Source organism: Lemur catta, chromosome 7 (assembly GCF_020740605.2).
Source record: "Lemur catta isolate mLemCat1 chromosome 7, mLemCat1.pri, whole genome shotgun sequence".
Taxonomy (NCBI): domain Eukaryota; kingdom Metazoa; phylum Chordata; class Mammalia; order Primates; family Lemuridae; genus Lemur; species Lemur catta.
Window position 1 is genome coordinate 21,697,260 of NC_059134.1, and position 27,529 is coordinate 21,724,788.

Consider the following 27,529-nt stretch of genomic DNA (forward strand, 5'->3'; position numbering starts at 1 on the left):
GCCTGGGTTGATAGATTTGAGGTTTGAAGCTACTATGAGTAAATGACTAACAGATCTTAAAAGGAACTCCTGTGCAGAGGTGTGTCTCCTACTTCCTATACGTGGAATGAACTAATCCAGAGCAGGAATCACAAGCTTCCTACACCAAACAGAATGCTCAGTCAGATCTAATTATTTTGCTAGTCTCCCTCACAAGAGGCCAACGAAGTCCATTTGATGCCTCAGAGGGATTAGCAGCCAGTCAGGGGGTGTGGCATGGTTTTGGTGTCCTTCGTTGGATTAAGGTTACAGTCTCAGAGAGCCAAGCCACACTTTAGCAACATTAGACCAGACACTATTTCACTAAGAAAAAAAAAACAAAAACAAAAACCCAGAACCTTAGCTTTCATCATTAAAATAAAAATGTTTCCATTCCAGACTTATTATTCATTAGGAATAATTAATTTGCCTTCCAAATAATCTGCTGATTCAATAGTTTTTCTAAATAAAAAAGGAGGCATAAGAAAGAAGACTTTTTCTGAGGGAATTATCAACAATTCCAAAGGCACTCGTCACTCATCCCTGGATCACTTACTTCTCCCCACTAAGGGAGAAAGAGAAGGCTCTGAGGTGCCACCTAACATCATTCTTTGAAGATGAAGCCTCACTTTTCTGACTCTACAACTGCCCCTGACAAAATTAAGGCTCTAAACCCCCTAAAAGGCCATCAGTACCATCAAATTCAAAAGCTACACTGTCAGGAGCACAAGTGTGTATAGTGTGGGTTTATGTGCATGCTTGAATGCAGAAAAATACACAAGGAGGCACAATACCTAAAATATGGAGAAAAAACAATGAATACTCTCCGATAGAGATTTTCTCTTAAAAAAAAAGTCATTAATTTTTAATCTTAGGTCCCATTACAGCATCCTGAATCAACAAGCAGACACCCAAGTGTGAGTCAAGTCCAATAAACATCTCATTTTATAATACTCTTTATTTGATTAAAGAATTTGCCTTCTTTGTGTACATTGGAATGTTATATTCCCTATGTATTTTACAGGGTTACAAAACATCTCTCATTTTAAATATTACCCCAAAAGTAATCTCAGAAAAAAAAGTTTTTGTGAAATTAAACTTGACTTTTTAAAAATCATATGGACAAGTAACTTTCAAACAAAACTGGATTAATAAGATTTCTTGCCTATTTAGCTACATGACAGACTTCTTGTCCTAGGCCCCTTCCTCAGAAAAACCTCATGTGGAACCAAGCTAGAGATAAAGATTCTTCCCTGATGCAGTTAGGGGAAAGAGAAAGGCTAGAAATTTCTTTGGCAAGCAATTCCATCCATGGCCATCTGTATGTGACTGCTTTGCTTCAAGTACAGTACACTCTTTGCAGGGAGGGCCAGATGTTGTTCTGAATGGGAGTGGTACTTGCCAGTAAGCTAAGAGTGTAAGAGGTCATCTACAGTCTGCTTCTTCCCACTCCAGTGCCTGCAGCCTTGCAGAAACTCTTCATCCAACCTGTTGAGTGCAATACTGGGTTACAAGCCAAGACTAGGCTGGCTGATATTGTAGTCTCCATTGAAAAAGTAATGGATGAGATGGAAACAACCACTACATGATGACACTCAAAAGGCTTAGGGGGAGGAAAAGGAAGGATTTCTGAGATAGGGACAGATAGGCTGGTGGAAAATGTTGGGCAGGCTGGAAGGAAATGGGGTATATATGAGTAATCCTTATATACCAGCATCATCAGCTGTTTCTTGAAATGCTAAAAATCCAGTGGTGAAAATCGAGTCTCCCTGACTGCTCAGGGCCAGTGGGATTGGCACAAAGACTCACTAAACCCACAGCCTCCAAAATCATAACCTCGTTTCTGCTAGAAAGGAGAGGACTGATGACAGAGAGACTAGTCAGGAAGAGGAAGGTGGCAAACTTGAGGAATGTGAATGGATCACAAAGACTGAGCTATTATGTTTTAGCTTAAGTATCCAAAATGTGGAGAACCGAAAGCTTGGGTAACACTAGCAGCAGACATGATTACGTGTGGATATGAAACCCTAACTGGAAATAACCATTCTCCCAGACATCTTGAAGTGGGGCTGTGCCATTTGAAAGCTGTTCCTCAGCTACCTTTAATAATGACACAAGTGGGATTCATAGTACTAAACTCAAAGGACAGGACTTGAAAGGAAAACAAGTTAGCAAAGGAATGGAGGGATGAATGGACAGGGGAAAAGGAGAGAAGACATCCTTATCTTTTAACTTCCAGACCGCACACCCCTTAAACAGTTCATCTGCATAGTCCAAAAATCAAGAATGGGTTAAACTTGTTTCAGGAGAATTAAACAAATACAATGCCTGTATACAGGTGATCCCAGTGCTTGATTGAATGAATAGAAAGAAAAAACTGAAGGTAAAAGAAGGAATATGAAAGATTAAAATCTTCTACAGAGAAAACTTTTTAAAAACAAAGTAAGTATGAAATATAACTATATTTAGGGATTAAAATAAAGGAGCAACTTAGGTGAAGGCAGAGGAGGTATTTAAGGGGGGACATTCTCTGGAGAGCTTGTTTTCCTGCTGGCTAATAAAATCTGCCAAAGAAATCTGCAGCCTTTCCCTTTATGTTTGTGCCATTTCTTTGTCAAAGAATGTCTCTGTGACACTGAAACATGGGGGTGAATTGAGGGTCCTTGCGCGCAGAGAATCGTGCATTGTATCAGGAAAAAAAGGGTCTCCAATGGCTTGTAAATTTGGAAAAAACTCTTCAGCCACTGTTGGCTTCTTCTTTATTAATTTGAAAATTTTCCTTTTCAGTTGCCTCTTCTTGGTATTACAGGATTTCATACTTATCCACTAGGAAAGTGGTCTCTGTGGAAAACCTGACAGGGCTGTTTCCATCTACCTGGGTCACTTTGGTAACCTAGGAAAATAAACAAAAGAGTTAGGTAAAGCATAAGGAGGTCTGAGTCTTCAAGATGCTGACTAAATTCTCATTAAAGAACAGATCAGGCCAGGCACAGTGGCTCATGCCTGAAATCCTAGCACTTTGGGAGGTTAAGGTGGGAGGATTGCTTGAGGCCAGGGGTTCAAGATGAGCCTGAGCAACACAGCAAGAACCTGTCAAAAAAACAGAAAAATTAGCCAAGGTGCACATTTGTAGTCCCAGCTACTTGGGAGGCTGAAACAGGATCACTTGAGCCCGGGAGTGTGAGGTTGCAGTGAGCTATGATGATACCACTGCACTCTAGCCCAGGCAACAGAGCAAGAGTCTGTCTTAATCAATTAATCAGTCAACACTAATGCCCCCAAAAGAGAACGGATCAAATTCCCTAAAAGCAGTATTAAAAGTAACTTAGAAACACTAAAAAATGTTCAAATTACAACTGCAGCTCACAGAATCACTCTTTCTCACCAACATAATTAAGCTGCTTTCTAGGCAGAGAAAAGACAACTGCTGGGATAAAATGCAGAGCAGTATTAAGTAAAAGCTCTAGAATGAGTGGCCATAGCCCTAAACTACCCTATAAAACCTATGAAATTCATAGACCTTCTAGCAGTATGATCAATTAACACTTTTTTGACATGGGGTTCTCTCTATATTGCCCAGGCTGGTCTCGAACTCCTTCCTGGTCTCAAGCAATCCTCCCACCTCAGCCTTCAATTAACATTTTCACCCAAAATGCAACATTCTAACTCCATATTATTAATTTGCTCTGCTCTCAAAGTCTCTTGTGTCGAAAGCCCCACAAAGCTACTCTATCACACTTATATTTTAGGCATACCTGGGTCCTTCCAATGAGATTTTTTCTTTTCTTTTGTAAAAATAATAATAAATGTCTAGTTTAATTAATTACCACTACCACTGGCAATAATGGCAATAACACAATAACACAACACTTGAACCACTGATTCATATTTTCTAATGAGGCTTTGAAAGAGCAATTATATTGTCCTAATCTTTGAACACTCCCAAACAGGAAAATGTACCCATTTCTATCTAATGCCTTGAGTTCAATAAAGTGGCTCCCAATACTGATGGGGTTATGCCACTAACTGACAGGAGAGAGAGAAGGAGAACAAGAGGAAGAGAAAGAGAACACTGCTCTTTGGAATGATCCAACAGAGGAAACTATAACTTTCCAAGCACTTACAAGGGAAACAAAGACCATCTGGGAAGATAAGATAGTGCCAGAATAACAGGCAAGTTAAAAAAAGGGGAAGACAACAATATAAACTGGGTTCTAGTAATGCAGTTTCAAAAACTGAAAGACTCAGTTAGAAATGATGACCTGCAGGAACAGTTCACACACTTCCATTGCCTTGCTTACCTAAAGGACAGCCTTGGCAATAGAACTGTCCTGTGATTATTTGTACCAATAAAGGAATCAGTGACATAAATAACACAAAAATCATTGGAATTTTTTTTTGTTGGCAGTAATTTTGCCTTCCAAATAAAAAACTTTCATTCTTTAGACATAAATCAAGTGACAGCAAAGCATTACAAAATCATGTGTTGGGTGTTTTGGCAAATGGATTTTAAAATATATGAGATTAAAAGAATAGGCAACTAAGTGTATATGAATCTTGCACAATCCAATATGTATTGGTATTCCATTTCTTCACTGTTCTTTTTCTTTTGTCTGACAGAGCAAGGAAAACCGAGGTCAAGTATGTGAGGAATTTGACCAAAATCATACAATGAGTCAGGGGACCTCAGCTTTTCTGATTTTTACTTGACCATGAAGCCATGCTACCTATCTGGCATCTGTCCTACTGCTTTCCCCATATATGTTCTCTATTAAAATGGGGTACCTGTATGTTACAGTAATTTTTCTTAGAGATGAAGGAAACTTGAACAGGGAAGAAGTCATTGGGCTGCCCAGCAATGCTAAACTCCAGGCTGCCACTCTTATTTTTGGCATCAATCACTGGCAGGCACCACTCCAAGGTATTTCGTCGACTGTCATGACGATACTCCCCGTCAATCTCACCAATAACAGGTGCGCCGACACCAGATCTGTCATGAGAAACATCCAGTCAAGTTAGTGGTACAGAGCTAGAGAACTCCATGAAGAAAAACCAACCCCAAATTTGATTATGCTTCTCAAATTCTGCCCTCTAGGACTGCAACTTTTATGTAGTCCTCGAAGAAGTTAGACTCCCTAATCCACTTCAAGGATCAAACCTTGGCCAACAGTCTCACTCAACTCCCTTTGAAGATACACATATATACGCAAAAACAGATACTTGGCAATTATGCCTGTAGGATGCTCCAACTTATGGACTGAATCTGGGAGCTAGCAGGGGACTGAGACTGACAAATGTGTAAGAGGGATATGTTTCTAAAAATCTTGCACCAATGGTTCAGTGCCCTGTCAAGAAAGAATTTTAACAAAATGCAGCTCTCTTTATAGGTGACAAGGGGGCAAAAAGCAGGTTGGTAATAGGGGAGAAATTTTAAACACAAATAATGGAAATGAATTTGGGCCTTTGAGAAGATTTGTTTTCAGAAGATTTTATAATGTTTCAAAACTTACTCAAGTTGATGCTAGTGGGTTTATTTGATTTATAATCTAGTAAATGGACTTTTTATTTGATAAGTGAAAGCACAATTCCCCCCAGGCAAAATGGAAATATGATGGGGGAGAGACATGGTTGTCCTTAATCTGCAGGAGAACCAGGGCTAGTTACGAATGTACTTTGCACCCCCACACATGGCTAACAGGCAGTGTCACCTACTCCTACACACTCTAAATTTACCATCTTTTAATTCACCAGTGACACTGAATGCTTGTATTAGGGGTAGAGTAAATAAGGGAGATAAAGAAAACTTTAAGGGTAGCATAAGACTATCAACTCTTTGCTATCAATTTTAGAGTCCTGTGTTTCTTCTCTGTGCCCCTGCTCCAATTCTGATTCTAGTCTCTTCTAATTCAATCAGTTCTTGACAATGCAGTAAAACGTTGTCTAAGGGTCTCTTCTGGAGATCATTGCAAAATTGAACTAAAACACAGGAAACCACCAGAACCACAATTATAGGGTAGATAGAGAGGCTTAAAAAGTGTGGCACTCTAAAAATAGTCAGGTAAAATAAATCTTGACAAACAAAACCCCACCTGTCACCAATGCCCAAATCCTACAATGGTTCAAGGCAGCCATCTATTGTTCTGAAAGTCAAACCACCACACTGTGGAGAATAAGATGGTTACCCCCCTAAAGGGGATACTGGCAATAAAGCGTATTTTTACAAATGGAAATAAGAATGACTAAAATCAGACCTGACAATGTAAAGGCCTGAATTATGAAAAAGGGAAGAAAATTACAAATCAAATTAGTACCATTTACCCTGCAACAATAACTGACCAATACAACAGTAAAGAAATACTAAGAATATTTACTGGTCCTGGTGTTCATAATTAAACTCTAAACTTAATCATGGGAGCTACTGGGTAGAGAGGAGCTGGGGTTCACTGGTGAAGTAGTAATAGTGCACACTCATTGAACATGCTACTGAGAAGATAAACTAATGGTAGAGTGTATTTCCAGGTTATCTTAGAGAGTAGGCCATCTAAGTGCACAAGAAAAACTTACTGGAACTCAACTTTTGGGGGTGACAGACATTTTCATTACCTTGATTGTGGTGATGGTTTCACAGGTGTGTACATGTCAAAACTGCACAATTTAAATATGTGTAGCTTACTGTATGTCAATTATACTTCAATACAGCCATTAGGAAATTTACTGAAACTAATATAGACATCTTGTTTCGGCAAGAATCAATAGTTCCCTTGAACATACAAGCTTATCTTTAATGAAAGCTTTAGGGAGCAAGTGAAACAGAAAAATTCAATCTGGGCTGGGCACAGTGGCTCATGCCTGTAATCCTAGCACTCTGGGAGACTGAGGAGGGAGTATTGCTTAAGCTCAGAAGTTCAAGACCAGCCTGAGCCAGAGCAAGACCCTGTCTGTACTAAAAATAGAAAAATTAGCCGGGCGTGGTAGCACATGCCTGTAGTTCCAGCTACTTGGGAGGCCGAAGCAGGAGGACTGCTTGAGCCCAGGAATTTGAGGCTGCTGTGAGCTAAGCTAACACCATGGCACTCTAGCCCCGGCGACAAAGCGAAACTCTGTCTCCAAATAAATAAATAAATAAATAAATAAATTCAGTCTGATAGACTCAATCTGTTTGAAAGCTGCAAAATAAAACAGAGGAAGTCTGACTGAGAAGTGGCTCCCCCTCCTGGAAATCTTCATTACTACATGACCAACATCTAAAAACAGTTCTAGAACTACAACTGGCTTTTTTGATTTGGTTTTGAAGTCAGTAAAATCCACCCACCCCTTCAAAGTGCTCAATGCATTTTGACAAATGTATGCCGTCTTCTAAACACGATCACAATCAAGTCATAGAACATTTCTTTTTTATCTTATTTTTTAAAATATGGAACACTTCACAAATTTATGTGTCATTCCTGTGAAGGGGTCATGCTAATCTTCTCTGTATCACTTCAATTTTAGTATATATACTGCCAAAAGAAGCACAAGTCATGGGACATTTCTCTCATCCCCAAAAGTTCCTTTGTGCCCCTTTGCAGTCAAGTACCTTCCTCTCTACCTCCTGATTTCTGTTTAAGAGTATTACCTTTTCCAGAAAGTCACAGAGGTGGAATCACATAGTATATAGCCTTTACATCTGGCTTCTTTTACAACTGGCCTTTTTAAGAAGTATCTTACAATAGATAGCCAGCTAGGTGCTGCCTCCAAAACAAATTCTAAAAGGTCAGTTCTTTAAGTCCAATGTAGGGAAAACGATTACATGGGGACACCACTTACGGGAGTGGGATGGTGATAACCACATCATTCAGTTCTAAATTATCTTCTTGTAGCTCATATTCTATATTGACATCACAGCCACTTCCACTCTCTGAAGGCCAGCAATTAACTGAGGAGAAAAGCAAAGCAGCCATACTAGAACATTAGAAAAAGGAGAAAAGTTAACATGGCAAATGAAAGCTGACTGACGGCTGCAGGCCTAAAACATCCTAATTTAAACTATATTAAAAACAATGGTTTAAAATTAAAGCTATTAAAAATTAAAGTTAATGATTAAAATATAAAAAATGCAGCACTGAATCCATTCTGAAAGGAGGTCATTTTGTCAGAAAGAATTTTGCTATGGCAATGAAGATAAGAACATACAAGCCAGGGCTATTTCTAGTTCTCAATGCAGAGTAGCTTAGTGAAACGAGCCAGAGGCACTTACTTGTCAGTGGAATAAAAGATTCCTCTGTGGTTTGTAGTCTCCACTTTAGCACCCCTACGTCACTGTTGACTGGAAATGATTTCTCTGGATTCTTCAAGCCAATTAGAGACTCTGCAGTGAAAAGTTTTTTATCCACATTTGGATGGGTCTAGAATGAGAAGGGAAGGAAAACTTCTGAGGTTCATACATGATAAGACAGAAAGCAAACCCCCTTGGGGCTTATGTGGCCCACAATCTAAACATCTAAAATAGGGTACCTAAAAAATTCCAAATCTTGGGCAGGCACAGTGGCTCACACCTGTAATCCTAGTACTCTAGGAGGCTGAGGTGGGAGGATCACTTGAGCCCAGGAGTTTGAGGTTGCTGTGAGCGAGGCTGATGCCACAGCACTCTAGCCTAGGCAACAGAGCAAGACTCTGTCTCCAAAAAAAAAAACCCCCCAAAATTCCAAGTCTTTTTGAAGAAAACTTTCCCTTCTTCAAAGACTTTACGATGCCACTGCACTCCAGCCTGGGAGACAAAGCAAGACCCTGTCTCCAACAAAAACAAACAAAAAATGGTTAAGAAAGTGAGACCCTGTTTCTAAAAAAGAGCTTTAAAAAGATTTAAGATATTTAAAAACTAGTAAGAGTAATTTAAAAAAACTTAATTTCAATTCTAAAAGCCATTAACGAACAAGTTTATAATTGAAAAAGTTAAAAGATCGTTAACCAAGTCCATTCCAAAAACACTCCACAGGGAGCAGCCTCATAGTGGGGCCAGGCTTGCCAGGCAGAAGACTGGGGTCAGATGTTCATCAGCTGCCTGGGTCAGAAAGCAGTCCTGCTCTTAATGTAAAGAGGTAGCAGAGGGTAAAACTCTGTGTATATAGTTGCAATTTTCCCCACAGAGCTAAAGTTGTTCAAACTCAAGCCAATTAAGACAGTCTAATCTTTTTAAAAGAAATAACTTTTGTATAGCAGTCTATATTATACTTTAAAAGCCAGCTAAGATGTTGTCAAATAATATAAGCATTACTTCCAAAAGACAACTCTGTACTGATTATGGGAGGAAAAATTAGACAAAAACATACTCTTTCCTAGAAAGGGTTTATAGTTGTGATGAGAAAATATAAGATCAACCACCTAAATAAAATGTGACAAGAACAACAGTAATAATATAAAGATAAGGACCCAAATATACCCAATAGTTGGAATATACACATTTATTTCGTAAGGATTTTATGTACTTTTCAAATACACTGTTAGATATTGCCCTTCAACTAACAAAACAAGCACTGGTAGCTTATTTTATGACAGAATGAGTAAATTTCATGTCATACCTGCTTTATTTTACTCTGTTCATAATAGCAAAAGATAAACATCTCTCTGCATCTTTTGTATGAAGTCATTCATTATACTTCAAATTGACCTTTCATTCAATTCCAATATTAAAATCCATCCCAACACAGCTGCTGTCAATCATTCTCAGGTATCTACTATTATGTAATAAATTGACTTCTTTTCAATGCATCTTGAATGGCACTAGTTACATAACTTAAATAAATTTTTGTGTTCTGTGATTCATATGAGGATCTCTAGCTGAGAAAGACCGTTAGGCAGACAGTCTCTATCAAAAGCCTCTACAAACCTGTAGCTGCACCCCTTTCTTATCTTCATTTTCCACATGAAGACGAATTCGGCCAAATTTGTCATCTGAGATCCTAAGCATGATCATGCCATGCAACTCCATATTCTGTAATCCTCCATCTCGTCCACAGGTTAGTGTGATCTTTTCTTCAATCTTCATATGCACACTACAAAGAAAATAAATTTGTTCAGAAAGGTAGAAATCAGAACTCCCTTTCTCCAGAGTTTAATGGTGATTAGCCAACAATTTTTTTAAAGACACTACTGCTATAGCTATCAAAATTTAAAGCATGATAGCCTTTGATGCAGCAATTGCTCTCTAGAATTTATCCTACACATCCTACAGATCTCACCTGTGCAAAACAATGCACTAAGTTATTCACTGAAGAATTGTCTGTAATAGCAAAAGTTTAGAAACAACTTAAATGTCCACCAATAGGGTGCTACTTAAATAAAGGTATATCCATACAAATGAGTATTAGACAGCTGTGAGGAAAAAAGAGCTAAAAAAACTTTCTATTTGAAAATATTTTCAAATCTTAAAAAATAAGAATTATACAAGCAATATCCTTTACGCAGATTTACCTATTGTTAACATTTATTCCCTTTGTTTTATCATTTGCATATATGTATTCTCTCTAAATAATACCTTTGTACGTATATATTTGATTTTTTCCACCTTATCATTTTTACTTTTTTTTTTTTTGCATACAAGGTCTCATTTTGTTATCGGAGCATGGGGGCAGTAGCACCATCATAGTTCACTGCAACCTCAAACTCCTGGGCTCAAGCGATCCTCCTGCCTCAGCGTTCCGACTAGCTAGAACTACAGTCATGTGCCATCATACCCAGCTAATTTTTCTATTTTTTGAAGAGACACGGAGTGTGTGTGTGGTTTTGTTTTTTTTTTAAGAGACACAGTCTCACTATGTTGCCTAGGCTGGAGTGCAGGGACTATTCACAGGCATGATCACTGCATACTACAACCTCCAAACTCCTGATGGCAAGCGACTCTCCTCACTGAGCCTCCCGAATGGCTGGGACTACAGGTGCCTGCAACTGCAACCAGCTCACACTGATAACAATACTTTTATGCAACCTACCATCCATATGCCAATTTTGTCAGTTAACATAAAAATGTCTTTTATAGTAGTTGTGATATTATTTTATATATATATATGTTTTTGTCCACAATTCCTAGCTCATAATTCCCACAGCCCTTTTTATAATGTTGGGGCATTTTAGGTCTCAGGAGCAGGCCTCAGAAAACAGAATCTTTCTCTATGATCTTTCCCTGCCCTCCTTTCACCAGCCCAAGGAAGGACTCTCATCTTCAAAAGGGGTCCTGTCCCATACCTGGGAGGATGGAATGCTGCCCAGAAAGGCCAAGAAGAATCTGAAGAGACAGGCCTTACTGAGTTTCCCCACTGAGCCTATTAGTATTAGATCATACCTTTTTTTCCAATCACATTTCTACACAATTATCTATCATGCCTATCCAATAAAGTCTTCACAAAAGGCCCCAGAGGACAGGGTTCAGGGAGCTTCCAGATAGCTGAACACGTGGAGGCTTACAGGAAGGTGAACAAGACCTCATCCACATGCTGGGAGAATGATGTGCCACAACTCCACAGGGATAGAAGCTCCTGGGCTCAGGACCCTTCCAGACCTTGCCCTTTGTATCTCTTCATCTGGCTGTTTATTTGTATCCTTTAAAATATCTTTTGTAATAAACCATTAAACACGTTTCCCTGAGTCTGTGAGCCACTCTAGCAAATTAATCAAACCCAAAGAGGAGGTAGTGGGAAGCCCAACTTGAAGACAGACAGTCAGAAGTTCTGGAAGCCTGGACTTGCAAAAGAGGCAGTCTTGGGGACTGAACTTCCAATCCGGGGGATCCGAGGATATTTTCAGGAAGATAGCATCAGAATTGAAGTGAATTAGACAACACCTAGCTGGTGTCTGCTGCTTGGTATATGCAGGAAAACCCCCACACATTTGGTCACAAAAGTCTTCTAGCTGTGTTGACTGTTGTTGTTGAGTGAGAGAATAGAAAAAACAGGATGCAGTGGCTTACGCCTGTAATCCTAGCACCTGGGGAGGCCAAGGCGGAAGACTGTTTGAGCTTGAGGCTGGGAGTTTGGGGAGACTAGCCTGAACAAGAGTGAGACCCTATCTCTACAAAAAAATAGAAGAATTAGCCAGTTGTGATGGCACATGCCTATAGTCCCAGCTACTCAAGGAAGCTGAGGCAGGAGAATCACTTCAGCCCAGGAGTTTGAGGTTGCAGTGAGCTATGATGAGGCCACTGTACTCTAGCCTGGGCAACAGAGTGAGACTCTGTCTTGGAAAAAAGAAAAAAGAAAAAAAAACATAGTTTGAGTTGTTTTTTTCTATACCACAATAGTACAGTATCCAGTCTAGGAAAAGGTATTACATTTAGATGTCATGTCTCCACAGCTTCAAATAAGGAAATTCTTATCTCTAAAATAATTAAGTGAAAAATGCAATTGGAGAACATTGTTACATATGCTATTACTTTGCATAAAAAGGGGGAAAATAGATATATTGTATACATGTTTTTATTCATCTATACATCATAGACTGTTCCCTTTAGAAGGACAAAAAAACTAGTTAGTACTAGTTGCCTCCAAAATGAGAAATCTGCAAGGCTGGGTGGGAGGAAAAACTTAACTGTAACATCTTTTGAACTTTTAAAATTTTGCACTGTATGAATGTATAACCTAATGAGAAAATTAGGATTAAAAAGTGCTGGTTGGACTCAGTGGCTCACACCTCTAATCCTAGCACTTTGGGAGGCAAAGGCAGGAGGCAGAGGACGGTTTGAGCCCAAGAATTTGAGACCAGCCTGAGCAAGAGCAAGACCCTGTCTTTACCAAAAAAAATAAAATAAAAAATTAGCCAGGTGTCGTGGGGCACCTGTAGTACCAGCTACTTGCAAGGCTGAGGCAGGAGATAGCAAGACTCTGTCTCCAAAAAAAAAAAAAAAAAAAGATGCTGCCGCTATGGGCAATTATTAATTACAGTCTGTCCATATTCTGTAAGAGAACTATTTTTAGTGGGGTGAAATGCAAAGGCTACAAACAATATTTTGGTGTCCTACTCTGTTCTCTGTTCCAACCTCTGAAGTCTTCCCAGAAACAAAGGCATTAGAATCAAGACCACAAAGACGTGTATCTTGAGACAATACAGGGTCCCATTTTACCCTCACGAGTTTGCTCTGTGCTGAAGACGTATTTCATCATTTAGAAAATACTCTCAAGTCCTTCGAAAAAATTTTTTTTAATTTATTTTTTAGAGGTGAGGTCTCACTATGTTGCCTAGGCTGGACTTGAACTTCTGGGCTCAAGAGATCCTCCTACCTCAGCCTCCCAAGTAGATGGGACTACAGGCACGCACCACCATGCCTGCCTTAAGTTCCTTTTTTTTTTTTTCCTTTTTTAAGAGACAGGGTCTCACTATGTTGTCCAGGCTGGTCTCAAACTCCTGGCCCTCAAGTGATCCTTCTGCCTTGGCATCTTAAAGTGCTGGCATTACAGGCATTAGCCACCATGCCTGGCTCAAGTTCTCTTTAATATGTGATGGTCTACAATATCTTTTTAAAAGTGTGAAGCCTCTGTCTCACTCAAAGCAACCACTAGGAATAGCACAGGAGCTTTAGTGAGTAAAGAGATTTATCCTGATGTAACCCTTTTCATTTCATAGAGAACAGGATATATAAAAAGTAAATACTCCTCTTTTATGCACACCTGATAGAAGTATCCTCCCAGTCTCATCTTTCACTTGACCTCAAAACCATCAGCAACAGTAGAAGGTCTGGGCTTCAAGACAAGAAACCTGAGTCATGAATATGTGAACTTGATAACTACCACTTAAAAATGTCACCAACCAGTACCACAGCCCTGAGATAAGAGACAAATCAAAATATTCCATACTGGGTTCAAACACTTGAAAGGCAAAAGATATGTTAATTTGCAGTTAAAGATATTTACAAAGTTTGGATTAAGGACTGGTTCTACTTAGTTTAATTAGAAAAAGACAAGCCAGAATATAGTGTGAGCTCACCATAGCTCTAAGCCCCCTAATTCAAGTCTACTCTAAGAGAAAAGCTACATACTAGGCATGGAGACAAGTTATTTTTGTTTAATTTAGCTCATGAAAGTTTTAAATTTCATGGAAAATAGATGGCTGGAAGCCTCCAATCATGGTTAAAGAAAAAAAGAAAAAGGCCAAGTGCTGAGGTGCACACCTGTAGGGCCAGCTACTTAGGAGGCTAAGGTAGGAGGACTGATTGAGCCCAGGAGTTTGAGGCCAGCCTAAGCAACATGGTGAGACATCATCTCAAAAACCAACCAAACAAACAAACAAAAAACCTTACTGTTAATATGTAGAGTATGTTTTCAATAAATTCTTTAAATCAAGAAAGGTAAAAAGACACAAAAAGAATTTACAGCACACTCAAATAATATTTTTAAAACATTACGTAGTCTGTTCTTTCTGAAAGTTACTACTTACCTTTCCATATTAACGGGTGGAGCATGCACTTTGGTTGCTTCGGAGGTACGTTTGCCCATATTGGAGGACATGATAGTTTCACCTTCTGATTTCAATTTGTCCACAAAGTTATCTACTTCCTTTCCTTTGGCTCCAAGTTTCAAAGCTTTACTGGGGCCTGAAGGCCTAAGTGGAAGAATTCAAAATAAGAAAAAATACATTTGACTGGCTTAAGAAAAAAACCAAAAAACCCCAAATCATTAATTAATGACCTCATATCAACAAAACTTTCCCTGAAGCTGTTCTTTAACAGGAGTGTGAAGACTTAAAAGAAAAAACAAGGCCGGGCGCAGTGACTCACGCCTGTAATCCTAGCCCTCTGGGAGGCCGAGGCGGGTGGATCGCTCGAGGTCAGGGGTTCGAGACCAGCCTGAGTGAGACCCCGTCTCTACTAAAAATAGAAAGAAATTATCTGGCCAACTAAAAATATATATAGCAAAAAAAAAAAATTAGCCGGGCATGGTGGCACATGCCTGTAGTCCCAGCTACTCAGGAGGCTGAGGCAGTAGGATCCCTTAAGCCCAGGAGTTTGAGGTTGCTGTGAGCTAGGCTGACGCCACAGCACTCACTCTAGCCTGGGCAACAAAGTGAGACTCTGTCTCAAAAAAAAAAAAAAAAAAAAAGAAAAAACATAAGTTTCCTAGTGTTGGTGGACAACTAGTACATGAACCTGCCCAAACTGCCAGCTGACAGTCACTATTACTGGTCCCCAACCCCCAGGCCATGGACCAACAGTCTGTGGCCTATTGGGGGCCAGTCTGCAGGCGGGGGGCCAGTGAGCGAGGCTTCATCTGTGTTTGTGGTTGCTCCCCATAGCTATCACCACGTGGGCTCCGCCTCCTGTCAGACCAACAGAGGAACTGGATTCTCATAAGAGCCCGAACCCTACTGTGGCTACAAACCCTACTGTGGACTGCACAGGTGAGGGACCTAGGTTGCCCATTCCTGGTGAGTCTAGTGCCTACTGATTTGGGGTGGAGCTGGAGTGATGGTGCTGGGGAGCAGCTGCAAGTGCAGATTGTCATTGGCAGAGAGGTTTGACTGCACAATGAATGTGGAGCACTTGGATCATCCCAGAACACCCCCTACTCCCAGCCCAAGGATTGTCTTCCATGAAGCCGGTCCCTGGTACCAAAAGGGGTGGAGACTGCTGAACATCTAAATTTCATTACCCAAAGACCGAAGGTATTTTTACAAGCACACATGATGAAAACTTTGTACCTTCCACCCAGAGAAATACACCTGTACACAACAAAATTCTGCACATAATTTCAGGTAATTCACAGCTTCCCCCTGAAATCAATCCTTGAACATCAAGATTAAAAATCCACATTCCATAAAAAGTTAAATATCCCTTCCCTCTCCATAATAAGGCAACTCTCATAGGAAATTGAGGTCACAGCATAATTTATAAAAGAACTCTCTTTTACACAAGAGGAAAAACACCACATTCCAATTTCTCCTTTATCCCCATATTTTATGTGGCCAAATATAATATCACATCTGACTTCATCAAGTCTTTCATTATCTACAGCTTATCTAGAAATCAGATACCACTCCAAAATACATATACATACATCCTTCATCTGTAATTCTTAAATTGCTCATAATATACTGGATTATACCTGGCTGGTGCAGGTGCCACTTTTGGTTTATCAGTTTCAATGATGGTCTCTGTGATCATGGCAGCTGTGCTGCCTCCAGATACTGCAGAGCTGCCAAATCCCCCAAATCCTGGTGCTTTTTTGCCCTGTCTCTCTGCATCTCTTCGAGCCTGTTGTAATTCCTTTGCTTTACGTCGCATCTCAGCCTTAGCTTCACGTTCTTGAGTCTAAGGAAGGAGACACATGCATATACCTTTGAGTATAGTCTACGTCAGCAAGTAAAAACAGGAAAATCAGATGAATGAAGCCTAACAGACACACAAACTGGCAGTCCCAGAAAGGACCCTATTTACCTCTCTGACTGCTCTGAACACCTTCTCCTCATGAGAATCCATTTCTGTGAAGGTTCTGATCTGTGCCAAGTTAACATTCTCCCGGTATCCCAGGGCGACAATTTCATCAAAAGCAAAAATTAAATCAAAACAGTGCTCAGATATTTCATTCTCCTCTAAGGCTCGGCAATATTCAGGGATCTAATAATGGACAACAATGAAAAAGAAATATTTAGAATTTTATCACCAGCTATGTTTCCAAGTCTTATCCTTTTTAAACTACACAAATTTCAGTAATCCTGCATCTCTTTATTAACTCCATCTAGTCTGTATTTTTTTTAGAGAAGGGTCACACTATGTTGCCCAGGCTGGAGTACAATAGTATTCACAGGCACAATCATAGCACACTACAACCTTGAACTTCTTCCTGGCCTCATGCAATCCTCCCACCTCAGACTCCCGAACAGCTGAGAGTACTACCATGCCTGACCTTAGTCTTTATTTTAAGCAAGACTTTGACATAAAGTCTTTGAGTTTGTGTGTGCCTATATCAGTAAGTCTTACCTAAAGTGCATCATCTAAAAAACATGGCTGAACAAGTGTCAGAACTACAAAGGCAGATTAGAGTAACTGCTTAAGAATGAGGAAATGAAAGGGCAGTTATCATATTCTCTTTTGGGATACTTATAGCTTAGGAGGACACCCAATAAATGTTTGCTGAATGAATAAGAAGTCACAGCAATAAGTTGTTGGGGTGGAAGTGGGAGCTTGCAAACGGATAAGCATCAGCTGCTTTAGGGGAAAAACTAGTTACACATACGAAAAACAAAAAGTGCAACCCAATATTTCAGCAGGACTCTTACCACTCTTGAGAAGAGCCTTAAGGTCTCCAAATCTTCTAAAATGTTGCTGTTTTTGGTAGTGATCAGTACCATGTACAGTTTTTCCATAGGCTGGTAGACATATCTTACACTCTCTGTTTCAACAAATGTATGTTGTTTTCCAGTGTTCATGAGCTTTGGAAAAGCTGCCAATAAGCCCTCAATCCGAGTTCGGGTCATCTCTACAAATTGTCGAGAAACAATAGCCTTTCCTGCTTTCGTGCAGACCGCTGCTGCCAACAGCACCTGCCAGAAATGTATGTACAAATAAGTACTAACAAATTATTTCTTCACATCTGTTTTCCCAACATCAGCAGAAGGACACATTCAGTTATTTAGTGACATGACTACTGTTAGAAGGTTGACTTTAAAATTCTGCTTCATTGTTGTTATGTCATTCATAAGACAAAGCTAAAGCAGAGGGAAATAAAAGCTATTATTTCTATTTTTAAACATACCTACAGAGAAACTTGGTAAGTTTTGGCATCTCTGCATTTTTTCCAAAACTACACATACATTATTAATGAGTCTGTGACTCAGAACTGGGTTGCTCTCCGCTTTGGCAGACCCATAAAGAATAGCTTAGAACTTTTTCTAAAAAGAACAGAGATTTTCACAGCCAAAACGGAAATGTGGTCAGGCAGATTAAAAATATTAAAGGTATAAGAAGCCCCTGACCTTTCCTTTCATTTTTATCTAGAATATGAACCTAATTTAGTTGAGTCTAAATTTATCTTCTGCTCTTTGACTAATTTCCCATCCACACTATCCTACTCTCTGATATCCAAACAATCTGTAAAATGAAAACATAAATGACCCAATGTTGCACACAGAAACATTTTTGACACTAGGCAATCATCAAGACTTAACAGCCTTCTTTTAGCATTTGACATTTCACTAAACAAAACAAATAAAGCTCTCATAGAAGGGGAGACCTGAAATGCCATTAGCAGGGGAGTAAGAAAATTAAGTACAGTTTAACAATCTCTTCAGTGCAGGAACGCATAAGTAAGAAAAAGACTATTTAAACATTTGGGAAGTCTCAATGCTAAGACACAACCTCTGAAATATCAAAATCCTACTGGTCAGGCTTTTCAGCTTTATAGAAACCTGTCCCCTACAGGTGAGCAGCTTGAGGAAAAAACAAGTTAGTCAATTGAAATAAATATTCTTATAGTTTCAGTATATCAATATAGTTTTATAATAATTATAGGAGAATACAATGTCCTTATACATCAAGAATAGGTAATGGAGGTATCTGGGAGACAATTACTGTTATGCTTATTTCCAAGCAGCAAGGTAAAAACAACTTATTAATATACTAGAAAAATATTTGACCTATACCTTGCACAAATAATTCCCCCCTACCTATCAGATTTTGCTGATTAATTTATTTTCAATGAACACGCGGCAGGTTTCCTCATGTGAAATCTCAAGAGCTGATATAGTCATCCCTCGTATATGTGGCGGATCAGTTCCAGGACCCCTTCATATACCAAAATCCATGCACACTCAAATTCCAAAGTTGGCCCTATGGAATCCACAGGTGTGAAAAGTTGGCACTCCACACAGACAGGTTTCAAATTCCTCAACACTATATTTTCGATTAGCATTTGGTTGAAAAAAATCCCCATAAGTGGATCCTTGAAGTTTGAATCCATGTTGTTCAAGGAGCAACTATACTACCAATTGCTCCATTTTCTAAACAATAACCCAAATTTAGAAATAAGTAGATTTAAGGGAGTAATACAATTTTGCTTATGTTTCTGACTCTATCAAGTCTACATTGAAACTTACCTCAATTATCCCAGCTTAAAGTTATTTTTATTTTGCATATAATGAAAAAGTTTTTAAAAAGTCTTAAATCATAAATACTCTCAAGGTTCTCTCAAAGAATGTTTTGTAAATTAGTTCCCCCTTTTTTTTTTTTGAGACAGAGTCTCACTCTGTTGCCTGGGCTAGAGTGCCGTGGCGTCAGCCTAGCTCACAGCAACCTCAAACTCCTGGGCTTAAGCAATCCTACTGCCTCAGCCTCCCAAGTAGCTGGGACTACAGGCATGCACCACCATGCCCGGCTAATTTTTTCTATATATACTTTTAGTTGTCTAGATAATTTATTTCTATTTTTAGCAGAGATGGGGTCTAGCTCAGGCTGGTATCGAACTCCTGACCTCGAGCGATCCATCCGCCTTGGCCTCCCAGAGGGCTAGGATTACAGGCGTGAGCCACCGCGCCCGGCCTAGTTCCTTTTTTAAAGGAACAAGATCAGAAAATATTTTAGACATAAAGGTATTGAGCATAAAATGTACCAGTTGATTACTTTTAGAATGGTAAATCAGGTAGCTTTAAAAGAGCTACTTTTTTCTAAATGCCTATAAAATTTTTAAGTAAATAAATTGTTTTGTACTTAAGAAATGTATCTTTCACCATCACTGACTATTTGGAGTTTTTGCCATCACCCAGGTATGATGCAAGAATATATCCTGAGGGCAGTAAAGAATCCTAGGAAAAGAATAAAAACGTGGCTAGGTGTGGTGGCTCACATCTGTAATCCTAGCACTCTAGGAGGCAGAGGCAGGAAGATCACTTAAGGTCAGGAGTTCGAAATCAGCCTGAGCAAGAGCAAGACCTCGTCTCTACTAAAAATAGAAAAAATTGGCTGGGTGTAGTGGCGAGGGCCTGCAGTCCCAGCTACTTGGGAGGCTGAGGCAGAAGGATCGCTTGAGGCCAGGAGTCTGAGGTTGCTGTGAGCTAAGCTGATGCCACGGAGCTCTAGCTGGGGCAACAGAGTGAGACTGCCTCCAAAAAAAAAAAAAAAAACAAACAAACCCAAAAAACAACTATTTATAATAAACATGCTTTTTTTTTTTTTCCCCCTGAGACAGTCTCGCTCTATAACACTGGCTAGACTATAGTGGCATCATCAAGGCTCACTGCACCCTCAAACTCCTGGGCTTAAGCGATCCTCCTGCCTTGATCTCCCAGAGTGCTAGGATTACAGGTGTGAGCCACCTTGCCTGGACAACATGCATTTATTTAAAAAATTAATGTCACTTCAAGGCAATGGATGCTTATTTTTATGGTTTTATCAATATTTTGATATTCAAATAATGAATATTGTCTCTCTCAAAAAGATTTTATATATAATTTCAGGAAATTCATAGATTGTCTAGAGCAGTTATTTTCAAATGGCCCACAGAAAATCACTTCATGTAATGAGAAATATTATTAATAAATAGGAGCATATTGTAAAAGTAATCACTCTAGAGCCCCACTCCACTCCCACCCCAAAGGTTGAGAAGCACAGCCCCAGGAAGTTATGGTCCCCCATATTAGAATTTTATAAGGTTTTGAAGAAATTGGATAAATCAAATGGATATCTACAGAAAGGACAGCTCAGACCAAAACTTCAGACCTATATAAACATGCTATATTTAATATAAAGCCCATATCTAACAATAAACCTGTTAGAAATAATGCTTATAGGCTCAAGGGTAGTTCTTAGGGTTCCAGCTGGAGTTTAAAACACCTCCATACCATACAGATTGAATTTAGGTAAAAATTAATATCAAAGGCAACATGAAAGGGAAAAAAGAACAAAAAGGTGTACGCTATGGAGAGGGGAATTCCATTCGCTTGCTTTACTGACTGGGCATGTTCAAAGATTAATTATAGGTATTGGCAATCTCCATTTTAGCAATGTTATTTTAAGAATTAACTCAATAATTATTTATTGAACACCTACTATACATACAACATGCTGTCTGAGAATTAAGATGAAACAGACTGGCATTCTGCCCACAAAAAGCTTAGCAGGGATGATAAGACACAAACATAAATAACTATAATACAAGGCAGAATGTGTTAAGTAACATAAGAGAGTCACTGATAAAGTGCTGTGAAAATTCAGAGGAAGAAGAAATTACGTTTAGCTGGTAAGATCAGGGATGACTTGACGGAAGAAATAGCATCTAAATCACAGTCTGATGAATTCTGGGATTTGAGTATGTAAAGATGAAGAAAACAACAGGGTAAAATAGTAGGTCTCAAGCAAGAAAACTGGGACTCCCTTGAGTCACTCCATTATCCGGATACAAGCAAATAAGGCTCCCAAAGTAGGACCAAAATTCCCCACACTAAGTATGGCATAAACCTCAAAACACCCAGGACACCACAAATCACAGGTTCCATGCAGCTGACACAGGTCTCTATTCACTGTATTACAGTTACTAACATGGCTAGAAAGTATGGTCACCTTTAAACATGATAAATTTATCCTATCCTAAATTAATATTCATTTTCTTAAATGCCTTGAAATAATAAAGCTTCTCTTCACATCAAAGATTTATGATGTTTAACAATTATTAAAATATAGCATATACTAAAAGATAAGTTAACAATTTTTCCTACTATAATTTTATCTGATTTTCTTTGGGAAAGGATGAATAAATATGATTCTTTACAAAGTTTTTTTTTTATTTTTTACATTTTGGGAAAAGAACATTTTAGACCTAAAGGGAACTTTCAAGGGCCCTTGAATGTCTTATAAAAACCGAAGGCCCAGAAGTTAAATAATCTCTCTGGGCCTGTTAAAAAAAAAAAATAATAACTTTCTCCAATAAGTTGAGCTTACTCAAACAATTTTTCTTTTAATAATACTTACATGGTTGAGTATACTATCATTTGTTTTTGGATTAAATAACAACTCTCCCCTACCCAGATTTAACTACATGGATCATTAAGTGTCCTAAGTAAAGAAACCTGGAGAATTAGGTTTCTGTTCTGCCTCTGCCACTGATTATGTGACCTTGGATAAATCATTTAACGCTTAATGAAATATCCCTAAAATAGGTGGTTAATTTATATGAAATCCAAAGTGCTCTGTGTCTTTAAGATTCTGTAAGTCTAAGCATTTCAAAACTTTACAGTAATAGAAAATGCATAATACTTTCATTTCATGCCCACTGCTGCAGTAGTAACTACTTTGGAACCACATTTTACACTAATATTAAGCTGCTAGAGGGCAAATTGCCTAGCCAAAACAAATCGTGTGTGTGATAGAGGTACAAGAATAGGTGGTAATTCAGCATAAATGTGCACAATTCTCTTTTAAAAAAAAGCCAAGGTCTTTCTTGAACCTCTAAATGCTTCAGGATTCCACATTTCCAGAATTACAGTCACTTTCTCCTTTATAATTCACTGTAATATTTCTCACACACACACGATTCATGGTCATATTAAGGCTAGTTTCTACAACCTGTCATAGAAGACTACTCTTTCTTGTTTACATGAAGTAATTAAAGATAAAATCAGAGGGAAGATTACAATAAAATCTAGACTGCATACAAAACCTAAAACTTGAACAGTAATTTACTCAGTGAGCGTTTTAAGTCGAACACATTTCTGTTCTAAAACAAAAGCTTGTAGAGAATTGTTATTAGTTGTTATCAATTTCTGCAGTGAACTTCCTATATGAAGACATAAGTAGGATGACAAAACAATGGAGACTCAAGAGAACTATTTTCATTCTTTGCTGTCCCCTGAAACAATAAAAAAAAGATAACAAAGAGTACAATAGCTGTGCAGATGCTGTACTGTACATGAAAAACAAAACAAAAAAATAATCCCCTATTTGGGACCTGTAATTACCCTGTAGGATGTCAGTTTCTCCTCCATTATGTGAGATTAACCACACAAGCCCAAATCTATCTTTCTTATAACTGATGAGTTTTGGGAATTGAATTTACTGTATTTAATGTGACCACCACAGTAAGTTTACTCACTAAACTTACTGTTCTTGGTAAATGAGAAAAGAACAGCATTCAACAGATAAGCAAAGATTTTACAGATCGGTGCTGTCATGAGACTTAATATGAAGTTTATTCAAATATAAATTTAGTAAGAAAAAGAACTTACCATAATGGTATCTGACAAGTTAAGAAAGTAAGGCCATGTTCTCATCACTTTGCAGGATACTAGAAAAAAGATTAAATCAAGGCCCATGGGCCTAAAATCCCAGCTACTCAGGAGGCTGAACTGGAGGCTAGGAGTTCAAGTCCAAAGTGTGCTGCTATGATTGTGCCTGTGAATAGTCACTGCACTATATATAGCATGGGCAACACAGTGAGACCCTATCTCTTAAATCAAAAGAAACATTCCTTTGGGCTTTATTTTATAATGAAGTTATCATAAGCCATTTGTTTTTGCATTTGTTCATTTAATCTACTGGAGCTTTGTAGTCTAGAACATTTTATACTTACTTCAATAACTAAAGCAAAAAGGAATTTATTTTTTAAAAATTCAACGTTTTTGTACTGATATCTGCAACTTGCTTTGAAGTGTGTGTGTATGTGTGTGTGTGTATATATATTTTGTTTGTTTGTTTGTTTTGTTTTTAAGAGACAAGGTCTCACTCTGTCACCCAGGCTAGAGTGCAGAGATGCGATCATAGCTTACTACCTTCTTGAACTCCTAGCTCAAGAGATCCTCCCAACTCAGTCTCCGACTAGAACTACAGGCCCATGCCATGAAATGTATTTTAAAAAAAGATGGAGAGAGGGGCTGGTGGCTCATGCCTGTAAAACTAGCTATTTGGGAGGACCGCTTCAGGCCAGGAGTTCAAGACCAGCTTGGGCAACACAGTGAGACCCCATCTCTATAAAAAATTTAAAAATTAGCCAGTTGTGGTGGCACACACCTGTAGTCCTAGCTACTTGGGAGGCTGAGACAGGAGATGGCTTGAGCCCGAGAATTAAGAGGTTACAATGAGCTATGATCGGTTCACTGCACTCCTGTCTGGGCAAGAGTGAGATCCTGTCTCTTAAAAAAAAAAAAAGATGAAAAGAAGGATGGATGATTAGTTGTATGAGAAAATAAGTATAGTGAAATGTTAATTATAGAATCTAGCTGGTGGTTATATGATTATTCACCATAAAGTTCTTTCAGCTTTTCCAGATGTTTGAAAATTTTTAATAAAATGTTGAGGAAAAATAAACTTTTAGAAGTTTCGATATAACTTTTAGATCAAAATTTCACTCTATTTGGACATTTCTGTCCAGAGATCTCTCTATAAAAAAGTAGGACTCAGAAACATTACACAGAAATAATATGAATATCTTAAGACACTACAGAGCAGAATGTACTGAAATAAACTGTTCTCCAGAGTACAAATATCTGTGTGTATCTGGATCACGTCAAGTCCCAAATAATTCAGAAATATATAACAAAACTGTATGTACATGTACACATGTCAAATGTAAAACTTTTATTTTTTATATATCACTCAACACCTACGGCTTTATCATCCCTCTGTTATCAATAAATTGAAAGTACTAAGTTCCAAGAACCTTTTAACAAACAAGATTTTTATAAAGATTATCTATATCTGATTACTAAAATACAAGGCTTTAACCTTGCTATTAAAATAATAACATGCTCTAAAATGCACTACAAATCCTTCCTTCCAGGGTGTAAAAGGAAACACAGTTTCAAAATCACTGTCCCAATGCTGAGCTTCCTAGGGGAATTAAAAAAAAAAAAAGGGTTTTGGAAATTTTATGTCCATATACAAAAGTTTTACCAGGCAAACCTGATTGATGCAATTTATATAACTGAGGCTGAAAAAAACCTTTCAGTAGCTTAAAGCCCAAGCATGAATCCCCCCACTATCCAAGGTCTCACCTAAAGTGTTGTCAATAGAACTTAATAAGACTGACACCAAACTACATTGTCATCTCTCAGGTATGTGGGAAAACACTTTACATCAACTTATCTATTGACAAAACATAAAAAATAAAAAAACAGAACATCCTTCAAAAGATTAAAGGGTACAAGGTGCACTAAAAAATAAATTACTAGCTCGTTTGAAACAGAAGAATTTCTTCCACTTCATGAGTATCTACAAATTAGTGGTAAAGCAAGATTTAATGGAGTCAGCAGTTCTGACTTCCCTCATCTTCACACACATTAATTTTTCCCATCTCTATAGCAGATTGAGTGCACAAAGATAATGCACCTGAAAGCAACTAACAGGTCCCAGAATATAACCCACCCCTCTTACTCCACCTCCTGTGAGGCATCTGATTACGATATGCCACATACACATTTTACTTCACTTGAACAATAGTTCCTTGAAGAAAGAAATCCTGTGTTCCCTATAACTCGCTCACATTTTCCCCATGCTCTATATACAGTGTACACCCAATCACACTGACAAATGGACACATGTTAAGTTCTGTGGTAGTGGAAGGTTTCAGAGACACTTGGGTCCTATAAATTAGCGTTAGAAGTTGCTCCTCGTTTTAAGTCTCTATTTCCCCCTTTCGAACAAACAAAAGAAAAATTCCTGAACACCAATGAATTTGGATTTCGAATATCAACGGCCTACAAAACACCGGGGTTGGGAGAGGAACTGATAACAGAAGGACGGGAACCTCCTGAGACAGGCCCAGCCTGCTGAGCCTAAGCGCCCGTGGAACCGGCTGGACCTTAGCGCCAAAGACCGCAGTACGGGGCCCACACGACAGCCACAAGGTTCTCGCAGAGCAAAAACCCCGGGCCATCCCAACAGAGGAGGGAGTCCAGCTGGTTGGGAGGGTGCGGAGGTGGGCACGACCACAGAGAGCCAGGAGTCAGCTCCCTTGTATCCCCCCGGGAGGATGGGCAGAGGGTGGGGGAGGCCGCACTGCTCCCCGACCCCCGAGAGAAGCACCGGGCTCCGGACCCTCGGGGCGGGGCGCCTCTGGCCCCAGCGCCAGGCCGGCTGGCAGGCAGAGAAGGCGAGCAAGGCTCGGACCGCGGGAATTCCGGCCCTGGCTCGGATCTTACCATGGTGAGGGCGGTGGTGGGGCGCGCCCGCGCTCCGGCTCCACTGGGACTAGGGCTAGGGTCAGGGGTAGGGGAGCACCGGTCGCTGAGGACCTACTGCCCCCCTGACAGGAGCCGCTGCCGCTTCGCCTCTTGCCAAGATGGCGGTCCCGAGCCACGTCGTCAACCGGAAACGGCGTGGGTCAAAGGGCAGGGGGCGGGGCCAATGGGATGGGGAAATTGTGGGTACTGGGCTGCAGCGCCGGCTTTCTGCAGGTGTAGGGGGTTCTCCTCAGCTTTGGAACCTCATATCTCTGCCCTTTCACTGTCATCACCTTCACTTACTTTGTGTTATCTCTTACAGTTTATAAAGCTGCTCTCACAGCCACTATCATTTAATATACGAAATAACCCGTGTGCGTAAGGGACTAGTATCCAGAATATTTAAAGAATTCTTACAACCCAACAATTAAAACACAAATACAGTATTCCAATCTAAAAATGGACAAAGAGCAGGTGAGGTGGTGCAATCCTGTAGTCCCAGCTACTTGGGAGGTTGAGACAGGAGGATCACTTGGGCCCAGGAGTGTGAGGGCAGCCTGGGCAACATAGCAAGACGCTGACTCTAAAAAAAGAAAAGGTCTGGAATTAGACAGAGGTGAATATATTAAAAAACCACTGAATTGTATACTTTATTTATTTATTTATTTATAGATGGAGTCTCACTCTGTCAGCTGGGCTAGAGTGCTGTGGCATTAGCCTGGCTCATGGCAACCTCAAAGTCCTGGGCTCAAGCAATTTTCCTTAGCCTCCTGTAGCTGGGATTACAAGCATACGCCACCACAGTCGGCTAATTTTTCTATTTTTAGTAGAGACAGAGTCTCACTCTTGTTCAGGCTGGTCTTGAACTCCTGACCTTAAGTGATCCTCCCACCTCAGCCTCCCAGAGTGCTAGATTACAGGCATGAGCCACCATGCCCAGCCTGAATTGTATATTTTAAAAGAGTGAATTTTTATGATTTGTAAATTATGTTTTTAAAAAAACCATGTTCAGGAAGCAGGGCAGTTATTATGCTTATGTCCATTTTGTATATGAAGAAAGTGACGACAAGTCTAAGCAATTTACCCCAAGTTTCTAGACCTGTATGTAATGAAACTAGGATGCAATGACTACACATTCTATTTCAAGATAAGCATCTCTTTTGTTCTTGGCACAACCTACCTTTCTGAGCTTCTGGCTATTTATGTACCATCCCACCCTCTCAAGTTCAAGAGAAAGGGTTCAATAGTGCTTGGGACTTGCAGGGGCAGGTGGGACCTGATCATGTTTGTTTCTGTGACCTGGAGCCTGTGGCATGCCCTCCCTTAGGACCTGAAGGATGACCAAATTGCTCCCTTTAAAAGTAGGTTTTGAAAGCTTGGTTTCCGTATGACATATGGCTTATATTGA

General features: G+C 39.4%; 1 protein-coding gene and 1 non-coding gene across 2 annotated transcripts; both read right to left on the reverse strand.

Annotated features, from left to right (window-relative positions):
* Positions 1–958: 958 nt before the first annotated feature.
* ARCN1 (archain 1) lies at positions 959–26,288 on the reverse strand. The gene is made up of 10 exons (XM_045556358.1): positions 26,101–26,288; positions 17,257–17,520; positions 16,415–16,594; positions 16,083–16,288; positions 14,419–14,583; positions 9,884–10,049; positions 8,255–8,402; positions 7,825–7,933; positions 4,804–5,008; positions 959–2,911 (listed from the first exon to the last, which is right to left on the reverse strand). Exons 1-10 carry the CDS (start codon positions 26,101–26,103, stop codon positions 2,822–2,824), a joined length of 1,536 nt encoding a protein of 511 aa, XP_045412314.1. The 5' UTR covers positions 26,104–26,288; the 3' UTR covers positions 959–2,821.
* LOC123643064 lies at positions 7,427–7,533 on the reverse strand. The gene has a single exon (XR_006736639.1). It is a non-coding gene; the product is annotated as a U6 spliceosomal RNA (small nuclear RNA).
* Positions 26,289–27,529: the final 1,241 nt, after the last annotated feature.